Below are 18612 nucleotides of genomic sequence, written 5' to 3' on the forward strand. Positions count from 1 at the left end.
AACTGGAACACAACGTGCTCCCGAGAACATATTTTCAGCCTTTACCTGTACACACCTGGGCACTGCTTCATTCATACAATAAGGTAGAATCAGAAATTGCATGTGAAGCTTAAAATGCTTCTTAAAGGGGATTTTACTGAACCATAACATCAAGAGGAACTCTTCTGTTTATTTTCATATTCATATATTTCAACAAGGCCTAAACAATTGTGTGGAGAACGTGGCTAAATAATGATAATATTCAGAGAGAAAGAATTCTATTGTTTTTTAGATTCTCTGTATGATTTTGTTTTCCTTGACTTGCTGCAGAAGACATGAATAAAGAAACAGTATTATAGGGCTCTGGCATCTCAAATACTTTTACATACTTACAGGCTTAAAGAAAACCTTCACTGAGTTATGAGAAAAATATATGAGAAAAAGTACTTATACATTCATTTTAGAGTTTGGAAACTTTATAAAGTGACTTGGCTAAGGTCAAATCACACACCTAGAAAAATTTATGAATGCCATTTAGAACAACTACATTTCAATCTTGCCATTCTGGATCATCTTATTTATAAAAAAGAAAAGACAAACAGGAACAAGTTCAAAGAGCAGCAACAAAATGACAGCGTGTTTGTAAAACCTGAGGCTGGGAAAAATTCCAAAGTAAGTTTGGCCATGGACTAGGCCATACCCTTATGGCTCACAGGTGCACAGCACAGAGAAGTGCTGGGTCAGCTCTACCTCGTGCCTCTGAATACAGATCAGCCCATGGAATGAATTATTAGGAGCATCAACACAGCTTAATCATCCTTCTCTCAGTCAGGCTGCTTTTTAACCTCAGAAGTCTTAATTGTGTGATTGCAGCTCCTCTCTTTTGTACCTTTTCTACATGGATATGAAATCCTGTTGTAAGGATCAAGATAATAAAGAAAAGGCACCGGAGAGTCAGTTAACATCTTACCCTGCATCATGTAAAAAATACCTCCTGCTTACTTAAGGGCCTAACTGAAACCAATTTCCTGAACCCAGGAGGGATTGATAAGCATGATATGGGAAAAAAAGCATTTAAAAAATATCTTTTAATGTCATGACTTCTACAAGTAATGATTAAAGAGTATAAAGATCATCCTGTCCCTGCATCTTTGGTAAGAAAATTGTGCCCTTCTCTTAGCATTTTAATTTTTCAATTATAAGCCATGTACTCAAATTTTAAGCTCAATGTCTGCAAGTTTTTGCATTTACTTTTATAATTTACAAATTTTACAGTTATAAATAAGAAATATATATCACAACAGCCCACTTATCTACTATCACAATGCATTCAGTGCACAAAACTGGCTTTCCACCTATCATTTTTTAAATTCATAATTTTTCTCCTTAGCTAACACTGACCGAAATGTGCAGGATTAGGTGGTGGTTCTGGAATAACAGAACAGCCAGCCTCATGTAAGCAGGAGAAAGACTGCTTTGGCAACTGGCCAATGAAACCAGAACTCATTCCCAAACACCTTTAAGGACAACTACAAAGCTCAGTAACAATAGAAAACCTCATTCAAAGCTAACTTTTTCTTCAGTATGTCTACACAGTCAAAAAGACAAAAAACATACATGAGTTTGTTGTAACTGGGAAACAAAGCGGGAAAATATTTGTGCATGTGCCTGTTATAATTCTGTGAATTTTCACTGAAAAGACAATCAAGGACCACAAAATATCTAGCAAAACCAGAAAAGATGTTAGAATGACATTGTTAAATAATAATGTACTTACATTACATAAGAAGAAAACACATATATCTTTTTTAAAGTAACAGTTCAGCCATGGAAAGAGCTACCATACATATTTTAACATCCTCGGAGTAGAAGGTGAAACTTAAGAGTCAGCTATTAGCAATGTTTTAGGAATAAATTATTCTTCCACAATATGAAAAAGAAGCAACTCCATTAAAAGACCCTTTCAGCCTCAGTGATTATGACTAACTTATGGCATGGAACTGGCTCAACTGCAAGTGTTTTGGAACTAATCACTCCAAAGCTTTTAGGAAAGTATGTGATCTGAAATGTCAGGAGAACACTGACTCCTAATCCCAATGAGCCTGGGAAGCACCATGTTCCTGAGTAAGAAGCAGAGGACCTTGATTGAGAACATGGCTACTTAGAGGGGCCAAAAGAGATGACGGAAGTTCAACTAAAACTATGAGGTCTTGCAGCACATAATATACTTATGATGTCAAATTTGGGTATCTTAATACATTCAGCACCAATTCAAAACAACCCCAGTGCTCAGAAGCTGTCTGACCAGACTATAGTCTTGTCTCTAACCAACACTGACAAGAGTTGCAATGGTCTAGCTGTTCTTAGTGCCTGTTCTGGAATTCTGTTGTACAACTAATGGTATCTAATGCCCCATTAGTTGTCCTAGGATATGAGAGACTCATGAGAGACCATCAGTGTGACACACAATATATGGAAGATCCATGCCTTTCTGAAGAGGTACTTGGAGGTCCAGTAGGATAATCTATTGCACCTGAAATGGTAATAGACTCCTCGGTTCAGACAATGCAGTGGTGTTCTCCTTAGAACTAATAATTAAGTGATCAACAGGTGTCTTAGAGCTAGAAACGAGCTCCTTTCTTATCTAGTGTATATATTATCTGTGGAGTGGTAGAAGTCTCGAAAAATGGTTCTTGGAGTCAAACGTAAATCAGAGGTAGCCACTGGTAGGCAGAGAACAAGGTTCTGAAGGACAGCCAAACAAAGAGGAGAAAGAGAAGACTTGAGGAACAGAGAAGATGGGAAAGAACCTAGCTGTGTATCTCTTGGTCTCCATCCTACTCAAAAGAATTGTCTACCATGAACAAGAAAACTAATTTTAATATTGCTGTTTAAGCAATACTTTAATAACTGTCTTTTAATAATTCACAATGGAATATAAACTGTGTTTGTGGAAAAAAAAAATCTCACTTCCTAGCAAATGAAATCTTGTATTGGAGTGCAAAATAGACTTAAATGATTTGAGTGTTGTGTGGCAGTCACTCTTCTACAAGCAACCCAGATGATTTTTCATGCATTAAATTTTTTCTGTGCTGCGTTTTCCTTATCCCTAAGTAAGATAAATACTGATTCTTTTCTTCAGAGGAGTATTTTAAGAATTAACATGGCATTTATAACTGCTTTAACATTTGCAGATGGGAAGTGCTATATAAGGTGAAGGATCATACTCAGAACTGAATGCTACAGCATAAATTGAAATTATAGAAGGTTGCATAATTAAAAAAAATAATCTATTCCTAGAAGTATTTTAGGGTCATGTGAAGAGAAGTTATTACTATTTTGGTCAGCAAACTCCTATTGTTCACTGAAGGTGTAGGTGTGTACTTCCAAGTCCCAGCAGACTGCCACTGAGTTCAACTGGAAAGGCTGAGAAGTTAGGTCATGAAATACTTTAACTAGACTATAGTAAGTCCTACCTCAAAGCAAAACGCATAGCTAAGACAAACCAGAAAAATGTGTAAACACAATGCATGAATTGCAAAGAGGAATGTGTTGGGGTTTTTTTGTTCCTTCAGTTAATATTTTTAAAAGAATTTTTCTAAGAGTTGTAGGGTTTCCTTGGGAATAGAGCAACTTAAAAAGATTTTGTTCTTCACAAACAATCTTCCAGACCAGCCATATCAGTATATAGAATGGAGATGAGATTTTAACTGAATATGTGTGGCTGTTGGTCACGAGGAGTCAAATTTTCCATCTTACAAAAGCAGGCCTCTCCTGACAAGAAACTTATGAGGTAAAAGTTCTGCTGATTTGGTACAACTGCTTCAAAAATGGCTTGACAGTGGGAACAGGGAGAAAAGCAACTCTGAAAGAAGAGTTGAGAACTTTATCTGTTGAGAAAGTCGTAGAGTTTATCAGAATCTGCGGAAAATTAACTATTCTTATTTATAAAAATGATGCATACTGTAGGCAGGTCAAAGAAAACAGAAGTGATGCATCTACATTGCATACACATGAGATTCTGCACCAGGAGAAAGCAATTGGGCTCAGCTAAGTGTATGCTAAAAACCATGCATTTAATTATTAGGACTTATAGGTGTGAATAAAGCATATCTTACTACACTTTTCACATATGAATTCTATATTCCTATTTTATCAGTTAGAAAAACAGAAAATGAAGCCACAAAGGAGATCTATTACAAGATAATCCAACCTCCTATGTATGGAAATAAAGCTTTTTTGTTATTCATATCACTGAGATGAAAACCAGATCATTGCCCAGTGTAATTTCTGTCCCTCAGACTATTTTCATTAAAGGTCTACAAGTTCTTTCAGAAACAGATAACAAAATAAGAATTAATTACTCTTCATTAAGTTGCATTGAGAGCGTATTTGTCCATACAAAGGAACAATAAATTTAATTCAGCATTTGTATAAATAATGTACTTGAGATGTATCTATGCACATCACAAAGTCATCTGGAGCACTGTCTCCCCCAAAAGAAAGGTTGGAAAACACCTTTGGGATCATTGAGTCCAACCATCTACCCTACTCCACAAAGTTCTCCCCTACACCATATCCCTCAACACCACATCTAAATGACTCTTCAACACATCCAAGGATGGTGACTCAACCACCTCCCTGGGCAGCATATTCCAATGCCTGACTACTCTTTCTGTGAAAAACTCTTTCCTAATGTTCAGTTTAAACCTACCCTGCTGTAGGTTTGAAGCCATTAAAAGGCAAAAAAGGTATAGAGAAATGTGCTGTTAGGGTTAGCTAGGGTTTCTCTGGGCATCACTGACTGTACTTTTCAACTTCCCACGCAGAGGAAGTGCTATTCCCATGCTCCATGTTGTAAAGGAGGCAAAAGCCACAGCAGCCAAGACCATTGGAGTGAAACATTGGTGAGAGGTTGCTTGAAGGGGCTGTGCATGCGTATGTAGCTACTTGATTAACACTGACTCCTGTCTACAGACTTGTTCTGTTTGGGCCAAATACATCATTGACACCCTCTGCAGCTCAGCACCAAACACCCTGTCCATTCTCCAACAGTTTACTTGCATTTCTGTGTAAGTGGTGGTGTTTTTTGGCTCCAAAGACAGGTTCACCTGCAGGGTTTTGTTTTTCTGTTTGACACCTTGCTGTTTACTTTCCTTTATTGCACAAAAGAGCTTGCTACAGTGCCTCTTTCACAACTGCTTCTTTGTAGTAAACGAAAGGTTTAATAATAGTATTTTGATTGTAGAGTTGATTAATTTTGACTTCGTTGAATTTGCAACCTTTGCTGAGATCTCTAGGGCTGGGAATTAGAGAGCACACTGTACCACTGTATTTTGGACATCGTAGGTTTGCCAATTTGTTTCATGCCTCATTTGTCACAAAACCTACGAAATTGTAGTCCAAACCCAGTTTCATACTTTACCAAGGCAAGGCAAAAATGTACTTGTTTTTGCTTTAAATTAGCATCTTGCTAAATTCATCTAGTTTTTCAACCTCCAAACCAAACCCTCACTAACAATGGGAAACTAGCAACTATGTGCAGGACCTTGCACTTGGCCTGGTTGAACTTCATAAGGTTCACACAGGCCCACTTCTCAAGCCTGTCAAGGTCTCTCTGGAGGGAATTTAATCAAGAATATAATTCCTACTTTGTCAATGAGACAGGTCTGGGAGACATCTACTGTATCATCAAAGCTACAATTTGGCATACAGGGACATCTGGTTGGTTTGTCATGATTTAGTCCCAACAAATTTAGGTTGTTACTTAACACTTTACTATTTTCTAAGCATTTACAAATAATATTTTGATCATTTACTCCACTAACTTTCTAGTAACTGAAGGCAGGCTGATGAAATCCTTGGCTGCTCAAAGCTACTTGCAGTTGTCATCTTTTCACAACAGTTTTGGTTGCCTTAAATCTTTATTCATGAAATTAGATGAAATGATCAAAGTAGTTGATTCTTAGATTGTATAGTGAATGCCAATTTGATCATTTAGTTTAACCTCTTATGTAAAGTTTGATTCCCAGATTACATTCTGGCAATAAAATAGCGTGATTCTTTAGCTTTCAACATTTTCTTGGTATCAAGTCTAAAGCTGTGAAATGCAAGTGGACTGAAAAAGAACTATAGGTTTACAGAAAGTTATAGTGATATCTTTTTAGTGCTTGAGGAGGGGTTCTACAAAGGCATTTAAGGAATATTAAATATGACACTGTGTAAAATAATTTATCAGTCTTCCCTACAATCCTATATGTACTAGCTCTTAGTAGACAGTGGAGAGGTAGTTCTCTATACTGTAATCTGAATAAACTATAACACCATATATTGGACCAGGGAGAAGTGACTCAATAGCAATGACAGCAGTATGCCTTAAAGAAAGATACTTTTAGGGAGCTTTAAAAATCTTTTAGGATTCCTAAATGAACAGTTCTGGTAAATTTTCACGTTTTTAACTCCTGTTATATACAGTCACTTGCACTGCACACAAGATACCACTAGACAAACCAACAAACTCCCAAATCCTCTCACTATGGAGTTTTCTGAGAAATTCCATCGACTTGCAGATGGTGGTTTTTATTTTGCCTAAAAATTCAAACTAAATGAAAACCTCAAAACTAAAAACTGTTTTGGAAGAGAGGAAAACAAAAAGATATACTGAAGATTCCCATACAATATAACAACTAAGATCATAGGGATTGCCAAGGACTTGACTCATTTCTCTTATTTTTCTTACCCAACTCCCACTTCGAGGGCTGTAGGGAAGCAATTACTTGCTTCAGAGGTTATTTCTATAATTAAAGCAAACTGACCTGACTTGCAACAAAGTAATTTCTGGTCAACTCCAGAAAACAGTTTGAAGTTAGACTTTGCCTTACCTACACCCCGCAAAGCTATACTGTTATTTTAAAAACAATAAAAGAATGACTCTCATATGCACAGTGGCCATATAAGCACATCTAACCTTTGAGATTTCCCTCCTCGTATTTTGAACTATGTTGACGATGTCTGGATGGGATTTACAATGGCTCAAAGCTACTATTGTTCACACTACATTAAATCTACAATATATGCAATGAGATAACATAATATTTTCACTCGGAACTTCTATTAACCCACAACTTGACTGTATTTAATGAAATATGTAGTGCTCGCAGAGTTGATTTATATGGATCACTATTTACAGTGCATGTTTATAAAAGAGGAAAAAGCACCCTAAGGAACTCACGGTTCTTTTGACTTTAACAGAAAGTAAAAAGTCCCTGATTTGGTTTAGCTCAGTAACACCCCTGGAAGCCCCAAAATCTTATAGCTGGATTAGGGATGGCGACAGGAATCACTGATGCAGCTGAAACAGCTAGCATAGGAAATATACTATTGCTACCAATCCTGAGCCAAAACACTGCTACATATTTTAAAACAAAGGTCACAGTCATATTTGTGTTTGTTGAGTATGTAAGTATACAGAAACAATAAAAAAGGCATGCTGAAGACCAGGAAATCTCTTTCTGTCAGTGCTGTTCTAGAAATAAGTGGAGTGGAGAATTCATACACATAAGGGAAAATCACACAGATTTTCTTGAGCAGATAAACCTTTACTTCTGACAGAACTTTGGAAAGTATTTAATTACACAAAGGATATGTTGGGATGTAGTAAAAGAAGAGTATTTTGTTCTGGAAAAGGCATGCAGAATTAGCTAGCAGAAGCCAGTGTAGTGGTGCACTCTGAGCTATCTTACAAGCAATACATTTCACACATTAGTCAAAATACAACTGTCTCTCTTTCCATTTCTCTCCCAGTTTAACATGGAGTTAAACTGGGAGCTAACTCTGGTTAGCTGAGCAACTACTTCTAGAAAAAAACAATAATTCTTGTTATTTTTTTAGATAAGATGATACGCATGCAGGTTATGGCAAACCCAAACTTTTCCCCAAGCAACGCCCTTTGGGCAGTAAAGAACATGGGGCAGTAATGACTTCCAAGAAATTATCTTGTGCTGCACCTGCTCTCCAAGTGTGCTTGCAATAATGAACTAGCACACTGAGAAAAGACAAGAAAGGTATTCATTCACTACTGCTGGGATTGTGTAAGCCTAAAAAAAGTATACATTTTAGTACTCTGTGTATGTATGCCAAGATCTCTACTGATGAAATCTCTCATGGCAATTTCTGTAAGAATGCTGTAACCTATTAATAGAAAAGAAAACCATAACAAAACCTATGCATTCTTAACACTGAGGCTATATGCTATGTTTTTCACATTCTCACTTGAAAGAGGTCTAATTTCCTTTCACCATCTCGATAACTACATTCCAAGAACTACCAAAGGGATCACTTACACTGAACCCAGTCCCCGGAAAACATATCCAGAAGAAAAAAAAAAAAAATATCTCCCATGGAAAGGCATGGAAACAAGAGCACAGTGTAGCTAAATTCTCAGGAAGTTAATGATTGGACCTCCTTTTCCCAGCTCCTCCCTACAACATTAATAGTCTTAGCAATTACTGAGTGGAACAAACCCCTTTAACACCACCTGGTGTACTTTTCAGCAGTTGGTCTTGCTTCCAGGCTTGTCATGGCTCATTAAGATAGTACAGTACTTTCTCTCTACACGACTGTTCTTGGGGACCATAGAATTCAAGATAAAATGAGATAGGGAGGTTTTATCACAAGACAGAAAGGGACTGTGACATATCGTGCCAAGATTTTAGTATCTGAAAAAGCCACAGAAGAAAAAGTTTTTCAAGGAAAGGGAAGAGTAAAAACAAACCAGTTACAAAAGATAAACATAACTTCCCACTACATAAAGAAGCAGCGTAAACCACAACAACCTAATTCTGTGTGTGCTCATATGGGGCACCTTATTTACATAGGCTTCGCTAAGGGTCCCACTTCTTTGCTTTGCAGTTTATCTTTCTGTGAAACTTTGGAGTTTAAGAGCTCCCTTGCCTATGTGATTCATTTGCCCGACCATTTTGTACTGTTGCCCACAAACAGCTAAGGCTTTTCTGCTTATTTCCATGATTCAGGCCATCTAGTATCAGTTGCACTGCAAGCAAAGCGGCAGGCTGTCTCTAATGCTGCCATGACACTGAGCAACTCACAGGGCTCAAAGGCTCATCGACGACACAGGAGCACAGAAAGGATAGCAGGCTTCATTCCTTAATTGCCAAGGGAAACACAGTGCAAAAGAGATTATGTTTTCTCTAAAGCTTTCACCTGAATTAAAATACAATAGCAGAAGCCACCATACTCGAAGCTAACCAAGATCTACAATTACATTCATTAGAAGTCTAATTTTCATTACAGTGAGGAGAGCTGTGGAGTAAAAATAAAATAAATTTCTGGCCTTTCAATAAACTTTAGCCTTAGAAGACACCCAATTTATCTACACCTTGTATTTCAGTTTTCCTTTTGGATTCTGTGTGGTTCACTTGGAGATTAGCAGCACTTCCAAGGTCAGTTTATTTCCAATTATTTAAACATAACGTCTGTACTGTCCAGTAATTAGAAATTGATAATTTTTCACATTTCAGACTACTGCAACTGAACTTTTTACAGCTTAAATGTCAAAATCTAACCCGGTGACCATATCTAATCAAAATAAACATCAAACACTAAAATAAACATCTTGAAAATTAAATAGGACAAAACAGTGGTAATAGGATATTGTTGCATTCATTTTAACTATGTGCCCTGAAAAAGACATTTTAAAGAAATAAAACCTAAGCTTAGAAAAGAAAAAAAAGGACTGTTGCAGATGCACTTGTTCAGCTTTGGCCCAGACAGGAAATCCTATGGACATGGAGTGCCCCCTGTGGGATTTTAGCTTATTTAATTTCACACAAAGTAATTACAGGAGGTGCTCTGGTACCATCGCTGCAATCACATCATGGTCAAGTGGCCCACAGACCTTACAGTCCAGCTCAATATGATGAAGAGTTTGTGTTGGGCCTAGAAAGCCATACCTTGCAGATGCAAGGTTAATATATTACTGCTTTGTAGCACTGACAACAAATGCAAAATGACTTCAAACTGCAGAGACAACTGTTTACACAAGTAGAACATACATGTACTTCTACAACTAGGAATCACTTCTCCTCTGGAGAACTGTTAAACTGTAGACATAAACCACAATTTCTCTAATGAAAAAAAAATTTCTTTAATTTCCAAGATGACAATTTCTGATGAGCTGATAAGTTATCCTTGGATAGACACTGGTACTTTCTTCTTCTTCAACTGGTTCTGTGCACCATGGGTACAGAGAACCTGAAATATTTGTGTTTTGTTAAACTGTTTGCTGCATTTGAAATGACTTCACACCTCATTTTGGATCAACTGAAATGACTTCTCTGGCCAATAAACTGTGCCAATTAATCACTTTCTTTTGGACTACTTTCAATTTCAATCTCATACTCATACCTCTAGACAATAATGCTTTACTGCTGAGAGGATGAACTTTTAAGAAGATAAACGACCTCAGCTTGCACTGACTTCATTTTCAGTTGTGAGTGTTTGTGTGTGTTGCGTGTTTGTATTTTTCTTATCTGATTGATAGCCAGAAAATGAACACATGGACTTATCAACCATCTACCAAGTATTTTTAAGTGACCTGCATATCATGCAAGAAAACTGTAGAAGAGATAAGGATGAACAGTCTTCCTGCATAGCACTGCCTAGGTTGGTATCTTATTTTTAATAGTAGTCCTCATGTAGCTCTCAGCAGGCTTTCCAACTCCAAGATTAAATAAGAAAGGAATGAAAAAAAAACCCAGCTTCATTAAGCTACACAGGCCTGGTTCATCTCTGACCGCTGCCCACACTCTGTATCAAATGAAAGACTATCTGTGGGACATATTCATGTAATTAGAGACTATTGTCATAAATATTCAAAAGGCCACTCATGTAAAGTCACATAAGAAATCAAAAGACATTTTTTGACGGCTTGATTTTGAAACATAAATGATGTTCTATTTTAACAATTCCTTCATCTGTAATATCCTTGATTATTTTTGAAGAAAAAAGACAATAATAAATTATTCTTGGACAAGCAATAATCTTTCTGTTACATGCCAGCAGGATGAAGGATTCAACTCTGAAGCGCCAACTCCGTTATGTAAGTCTGCATCCCTTGAATTATAGGGCTAGCAGCAATTGCAATTAGCAAGAGAAGGCATAATTCAGGAAAGGGCTGTTGGACAGTTTTCCAGGTCTGAAAGAACAGATTGAGAAATGCTCCAACTGGGACTTTTCAACCCTGAAGCAGATGACTAGGAAGAATCTTCTGGTCCTTCTGACCATAACAAAAGGCCTGCCTGGTCAAAAAAAAAAATTAAGAAAAAAAAAATCTCTTCTCTACATGCAGACACAGTGTCTGTTCTCCTTCCCTATAAGTGCAGTGTCCGCTGCTACAGTTTTGGCAATTGCATGAGCTCGGCCCCAGATTAGACTGTTTGTGCTCGGTTATTTTCACACACTGCCAAAATTTGCTGACAACACCAGGAGAAAAAAAAGGAAAGGAAAACTGGTGATTTTCAACAGTTTATAACTCAGCTCAGCCTAAGCAGGTTTTTATGGGACAAAGAACAGAGATTTCTCTGTAGACAGCACTTTATTCCTGCCTAATTTAAAAGATTTGCTGTGAATGATGGAAACATTAGAACTTCTTAAAGAAAACATAACAAAACAAAAATCCTAGCAGTTCACTAGTACTTTTTTACAGTAGATCATGTTTAGTGATATAAATAGAGAGACCATTATCTACCTCTCCAATAATTATTTACAACAAAGTTGGAGGTTTTTTTAAGAAAATGAAAATATTAGACTTAAAGGAAGAGGGCTTCAAAATACATAGTATTTCTTTAAGGACTGAAATTTCTTCCTTGGAATAATTCACACTTGTGCTATTCTAGTGCCATAGTATCTCCTAAGGAGCGTGAAACGATCATCTCGGGGTTACAGAGTCAGTGGTAAACACAAGTTCTACTCTAAGAAACAGTATCTTAAATACATATTTTCACTAACATAGTATCTAACAACTTCCTATTACAACCCAGAAGTAGCTTTCTGGAGTCCTCTTGTTGCTTTAACACTTTCTTTCAGTCCAGATCTAGAATCTCCTAAGGCAGCATTTCCTAAGCTGTTTTTCTTGTATGCCCCTCTGCCCCATTAGCTGACTGCAGGGCCCAGGCTGTTAAACCTCTATCAAATTTAATCAGTGCTGCTTTTGAGCATCTCAAACTTTTCCCAGTGAAGCACGCCCTAAACCTTGGGAAACAATACTGCTTTACTGTATCTTTGAATGGATTCTGTACAACAGCTATAGTTTTCTGTGAAGGATACCAAAACCAGCCAATTGCCTCACAAAATTGACCACCCGTTCAATTACATTTATTTTTGAGTTGAAATATTAGGAAATATTTTAACAACATTAGAAACTTCTTGCAAAACTAGAAAACAGATGACAAGAGTGCTTTTCATAAAGGGCATAGGCTGGGAAAGTAAGGTAACAAAGAATATACTGGAGTTTCTGTATATAAATATAAGATACTTAATTGACTGGGAGTCCTCAGTAGAGACTTGTTTGCAGCAGAGCCTCATGGTGAGGGTGAGTTTTTGAAGTTTGGATGCTTTTGGCAGCTTTATAGAACTTTAAGACAGACCAGCTATAACTAAAACATGCTCGGCTAGTTAACTATACAAACGTAATGTTTTTTCCATCTTTCTCTTCATGTGCTGACAGCATTACCATTCTCTCCAGTGTTCTTCCTTCTGAGGTACAATGGATCTACCAGTTTATGCAGTTCCTGATGCTACATTTCAGTACAACAACTTTCCAACAATAACTTACTCAGCTAAGAGAGGTCATCATTTAAAAGAAGGGAGTAGTTATATTAAAAGCTCTAAAGCTACACAATTCCAAATACATTTCAGGATATACCGTACACTACGTGTATACTTTAATGAGAAGGTTTGGCAGAGCAGTTTGGCAGAAGAAAGTACTGCCAAGTGATTGGATATGGGATATATCTCCAGTTGCTTTGGATTCCCACGTCACCTTAAGAACTATTCTTCCCATCCCCCAATACACCAACTCTCAAGGCAGTCAAATTTATAGCTCAATAAAACTTTTTATTAAAAATAAAAAGTGTGGCTTTTAAGTACTGCAGTCTTCCAACATCCTTATGCCAGGTCTAGATCAGACTGTTGTAGCTGAATATGAAGCTGGGGAGGCTTGGCCCACTTTATACAGCACTCCTAAGTTAGAATTTCAAGATCTAAGCCACCTCTCTTTCCATTTTGTAACAGCTGTTTTTCTATCCTTTCATTAAAAAAAAAAAAAAAAGGAAAGAGGCTAACGTAGAAAAGTTAAATAAATAAATAATGGCTCACGAAACCACAGTGGAGGAACCACTGCTGGTCTTGCCAATAAAAATGTTCCTTCTCTTCAGGGCTGGCTAAACAACTGAAAGTGTTCCTAATGAACTGCTGGCAGCACTATCCATCATTGCACTAAATGGATTCATGTCTCCCTAAACTGAGGATAACTATTTATCTATAATGCCTGGTCAGAAATCAGGAAGTATTTAAGCCTTAGAGGTCTAATTCCTCACTTTTCCCCACCTCCTCAAAGCTTGGTTATATTCAGACCTCCTTATGTAAAGATGACAAGAGAGGTCTGACTGATAACGAACTTCAAACTTTGTTTCAGTGCTAATGAATCACCTGTGTGAGTTTGAAAAAAAACGTTAGCAGACCAGCCACTGGCAGTCTGATTTTAGCATTACAACTACCTGACATTATGTTTACCTCTTTCCTTTTTCCCTTTTTGTCATTTCTTACAATGGCTTGTGTCTTACCTTAAAGTAGATTATAGGCTACTCAAAGCAAGACGGCACATTCATAAGACACGCAAGATAATTAAGTTCAAATAATTGTTTAGGATCTTCGAAGATGCTACTTTGCAAATAACTACCGCAAACAATCCGAAGGAAGAAAAGCTTTTGAGCTCTAACAAAGGTGTGAAAGTAATGCAGTCAAAAGTCACTTCTGAAGGCTTGACTGATTAGATAGCTAGCTGCTATACACACAGACATATTCATACAGTGGTTGTCTTTAGAACACCAGGGTTTAGAGAAGAATTCAGAGATACCAATAAAACATGCCTACAAACAATGAAACGGAACACTTACTTCATCTCCAGGACTTCCTCCAAATGTTTCCTTCTTTCCGCTCGTAGGTTGGTCAAATGGGTTTCCTTCTCAGCCAAAGACTGTTGTGTAGAAGACAATTTTGCTTTCATTGACTCCAGCTCCTGCTTAACCTTCTCCATAGCCATCATTAGCTCTTCTACCTAAAGCATTTTTGGGGAAAACAGGAGGAGAGAAAAATAGTGTCATGTGATCAGCTGGAACTTACTAAATACCACAACTAAATCGGAGCAGAAAGGTTACACCAGTGCATGTACACTGCATAACAGTTCTCCAGACAGGAAGCACCATCTACTGCTGCGGACGGTACATCTACCCTTGATTGGAGCAACATTACAGTCTGTGAATTAACACAGTCTGGTCACTGGAACATTACCAATACAATACCAAATTCCAAATCTTCAACTCTTCAGTATTTCTATTACAGAAAATGTACCACAAGGATAAAAAGATGGCCTGTTGGTAGTAAAATTAGCCCCCAAAATGCTAGGTATTAAATGAAATACATCAATAAAATACCAAAAAAATAAAAAACTTTGTCTGTAAATGACGCCTAAAGAAAAACCATATTAGCACTTTAAGAATGAAGGTAGTGTTTCCAAAGGAGGGAGAAGACAGGGTTCCCATGAAGATGTGAGTAAGGCTACTTCCCTCAAAATATCTGTTGCACAATGCTTATAGGCATGTTCTGTGATTTAGCAACAGAAAAGACATTCAAAGAGTTGCTGATGGCAGACAGGCACAACAGAACAATGCTCATATCTTAGGCAAAGATAGAAAATTCAGAATTAACATAATTGTAAATTCTAGCACAATATTACGCAGATAAGTATAGTCATATTTTAGTCACTTGGATCATATTCTGTCTCGGATAGAATTTATCACTGATTAACATGCAAATCTACAATAAATGCTCAAGTATAGCTACATGTATCATAAAGAAGCCTCTGGATATTCTTTTAATAATTTTATAATTATGTTTTCTGGCACACATTACTTTCACTGACTTTTTCCATATAGATTTTCTCTATCACAACCAAGTGTTCATAAACAATTTTATAATGTTTCAAATTGGAGAAACTCAGATGCTATTATTGTACATAATCAAGCATTTGTACAAATTCCGTATGGCAACACAGCACTCCACTGCATTTATATCCCTGCATAAAAATCAACTTGTGTTTCATCCTGGAAGTGAATTACTGAAATTATATTAGGGTCAGTTTCTACTTACGGGTTTTTACAAAGAGAATTGTGCACATCACTTGCTATATGGGTGCTGGAGGATGGATGGTACGGAACATACCATCCATTGCTTTAATAAATGCTGTATTCCTAGAGTCAAAGCTAATGACTCAGGGCAAACACAGATAACAAGATTGGTTTTCATCCTCAATCAGTGATAGAGCAAGAAACGCTGTTTCTGTAATTCAGAATTAGCAGATTTATAAAAATCTGGCATAGGCACTGTGTAGTGCATACTGCAGAATGACTAGTTCCACTCAGATGCAGTTGACAAACATTATTCTTATGCCCAGCAAATTAAGAAAAATTTAAAATATGTAATTATCAAAAATTACTCAAAATGTACAGCCTGGTCATCTAGTAATCAACAGACTGATGGAGAATTTCAGTGACACATAGTCCTAACTGGCCAGTATGCGTATAATAACCAAACTTTTCCTGTCTTCTTAGTGTTTAGTGTGCAAAAAAAAGATCAGAATTCTGTCATTTTTTAAAACAAAGACAAAACTCCATAAAATTAAATAAGAGGAATATGTCAGAAAGGAATGCAAAGAAAAACTGCAGAAACAATGACTAGCAAAAAATACCACTAGGGTGGAAACTGATACCTAGAAAGAGAAAAAAGGCAACATGCTGGGGAAGTGAAGGTGTACTAGCACATCAGCTTCTACTTCCTTTGGGTTGATCAGAATTAGTTACGTAAATATTTTCCTTTAAACCAAGAAGAAAAGAGGCACGTCAACCACAAAACCCTCTGCTTGTAACAGAAAACAACCTCAAATAAACAAGCCCCTGGCCAACTGCAACAATCAAAATGGCTTGTGTCAATCTGTCAGTTGCCAAAATAAAACAATCTTTGAAGCAACAACTTTTCCGTAATCAGGTTTGAAAGATTTCTGACATCCTTCATTCCATTCTCAGTCAAGATTCTCAATGCTAACACAGAAGGGATGGTTTGTTTGATGCAGATCTGTAGTGCCACAACTCCGGGCTGTTCAGAAGACACAAGGAGGCTTGAGGTTGATATCTAAGTCCAAGGCTCCTAGCGCTAGGTGGCAAGATCTAGCTCTGCAATAGACTTTGTAGTAGGGGTCATTGCAGGTACATAAGCTTTTTCTCATTGCTCCACTTGGTAATTTCTTTAATTCTAAGGTTGCATTTTGTATTTTTGCAGGTTAACAGAAAATTGATCTAATAATGTATTAGGAACGGCTGGAATGCAAGTGGCTTTTAAACTGTGCCAACAACTTAGTTCGTAGCTGCCATTACCTCCCATCCTCTCCAGCAAGTACCATTTGTCATGCCATTTACTAAAGACAAAATTCACCAAAATAGTGATGACTGTATTCACAATAAAGACTGTGTTGTTCAGAATCATCACGTTACAGATATTCCATGGGAGCATTTCAATTAAACTTCTACAAAACAAAACATTTTATTTGGCAGCTTATGAATCTTAGCGCAGACCTGTCTGTGTATGTTCCAGCAAGCAGTCCTGGGAGAAACGATACAGGAATATTCACTGGAAGCAAACTGCTTGCGAAGCACATCTAATTTAGCCTATACAAAAAACTTCAAACCTACCCTTGATTTTATTTTTTTTTTCTGACAGCAGCTAATTACATAATAAAGAAAAAATATTTGCCAAGAACCAGAGCTCTTGGCACGCTGAACCATTTTCAGAGACATGCTTTTGACATTTTCAATTTAACTGTAGGTAAGCTTGTGCCCTGTCAGTTATAAGTAGAAAGTTTCCATTTCAGAAGGCATAAAGAGTGCACTCTTACTCCCCTTTTCTCTCTGCTGAAAGGACAGTATGTAAAGCAAAGTATATCTTTGCCTATCTGTGACTCACCTGTGATCCAATTCTCTGCAGAGGCCTGAAAAGCCTTCAAGTATTCTGAGCAGAGAACTTAAAAACAATTTAAAGATAGTTTCTGTTTAAGCCCTAAGTGACCTGCCCAGGTGACAGCTTATCTTTAAGTAAGAACATGAAGTCGAATGCAGTTTCTGTTAGAGGAGAGAGCTCCTGGGAGACTGAACAAACTATGCGAAAGAGGGCAAACTATGTAAATATGATCAGTAAGGGAATCACAGTAATAGAAAAGAGAAACATCAACATATAACATATTTTTTTACATAGTATTACATCTCCTTAATAAAGCATGAAAGCAAGGTGGAGAGAAAAGGCTTATCTACCATGTCAATGGCAGCCTGTAAAACAGAAGAAATTATGTAATGCAAAACAAAATCAAGTCCTTTTCAGGACACCATCTACCATTTGAACCTCCCCTGCTCGTACAAACTCTACCTTTAGGATCCTTTCATAATCAGAAAACAGGTTGTTGCATAGACATACAGGAACCACATTACCTCCAAGCATGTAGTGTTTCTGGTAAGCTTTTCTGGGCTTGGGCTGATGTGAAGCCAGGGACTTCGAAAGAGCTTTGTCAAGTTCCCCAAAAGTCTTACTAACAGACAGTAAAAATTGATTAAGGGACTGGATATGCAAAACATTAATGAGGCTGTGAACTCTACCAACCTCTGTACTAGCTTCTGGAAAGTTTACTGACGATCAGGATAGGCAAGCTCAAATTCCCACCTGTTATAAGAGAACTAACATACTACTGAAAATTTCTGAGATACAGCAGATATTTTGTGCCAGGAAGAAGGCTACATCAACTTATGCAGTTGGTATTGGTTGCCTCCTAAAATCAGAGGCCACAGACTCCAATACCTAAGGGCAACCTAGACAGACAATCTAACCAAACCAGCCTCAAGATCTCCAAACACTTCAGTGTGTTCAAATTACAATGCAGAGGGGCTGCTACCTCTTTCTGCACATTGTGAACTTCTTCCTCAGTGATGAAGGATCACCCGAAGAGAAATTTTCTACTGCACAGAAAATTGAAAAAGGGTTCCCATAGCCCTCTCGGAAAGATCGCTCTGGAGCTTAATTTTCTGCTTACACCTTGTCAGAGAAGTAGAGCCGTTTGGGGCCATCATCCAAGCAACAAATGCATCGTGAATGCTAGTAACACGATGCAATTCACTACAGTGGTACTGCGGAAATATAAAGAGGCAACGGACAAAGTCATCAATATGGCAAAGAAAGGAGCAAAATGCACTTGAAAAAGCACTTGCAGGGGCAGAGGATCTATTATTAAATGGTGAC

The 18612-nt window shown here is 37.4% G+C and overlaps 1 protein-coding gene across 6 annotated transcripts in view; it reads right to left on the reverse strand.

The window, feature by feature from the left end:
- ERC1 (ELKS/RAB6-interacting/CAST family member 1) overlaps window positions 1-18612 on the reverse strand; it is a 289235-nt gene that overhangs the window by 90121 nt on the left and 180502 nt on the right. For all 6 annotated transcript variants that reach the window (XM_014937474.1, XM_014937475.1, XM_014937473.1 and 3 more), the window contains one exon: window positions 14175-14335. In XM_014937474.1, coding sequence (XP_014792960.1) covers window positions 14175-14335 — 161 coding nt within the window. The remainder of the gene's footprint in view (window positions 1-14174; window positions 14336-18612) is intronic.

The sequence above is a fragment of the Calidris pugnax genome, unplaced genomic scaffold, assembly GCF_001431845.1.
Source record: "Calidris pugnax isolate Ruff unplaced genomic scaffold, ASM143184v1 scaffold1, whole genome shotgun sequence".
Lineage (NCBI taxonomy): Eukaryota > Metazoa > Chordata > Aves > Charadriiformes > Scolopacidae > Calidris > Calidris pugnax.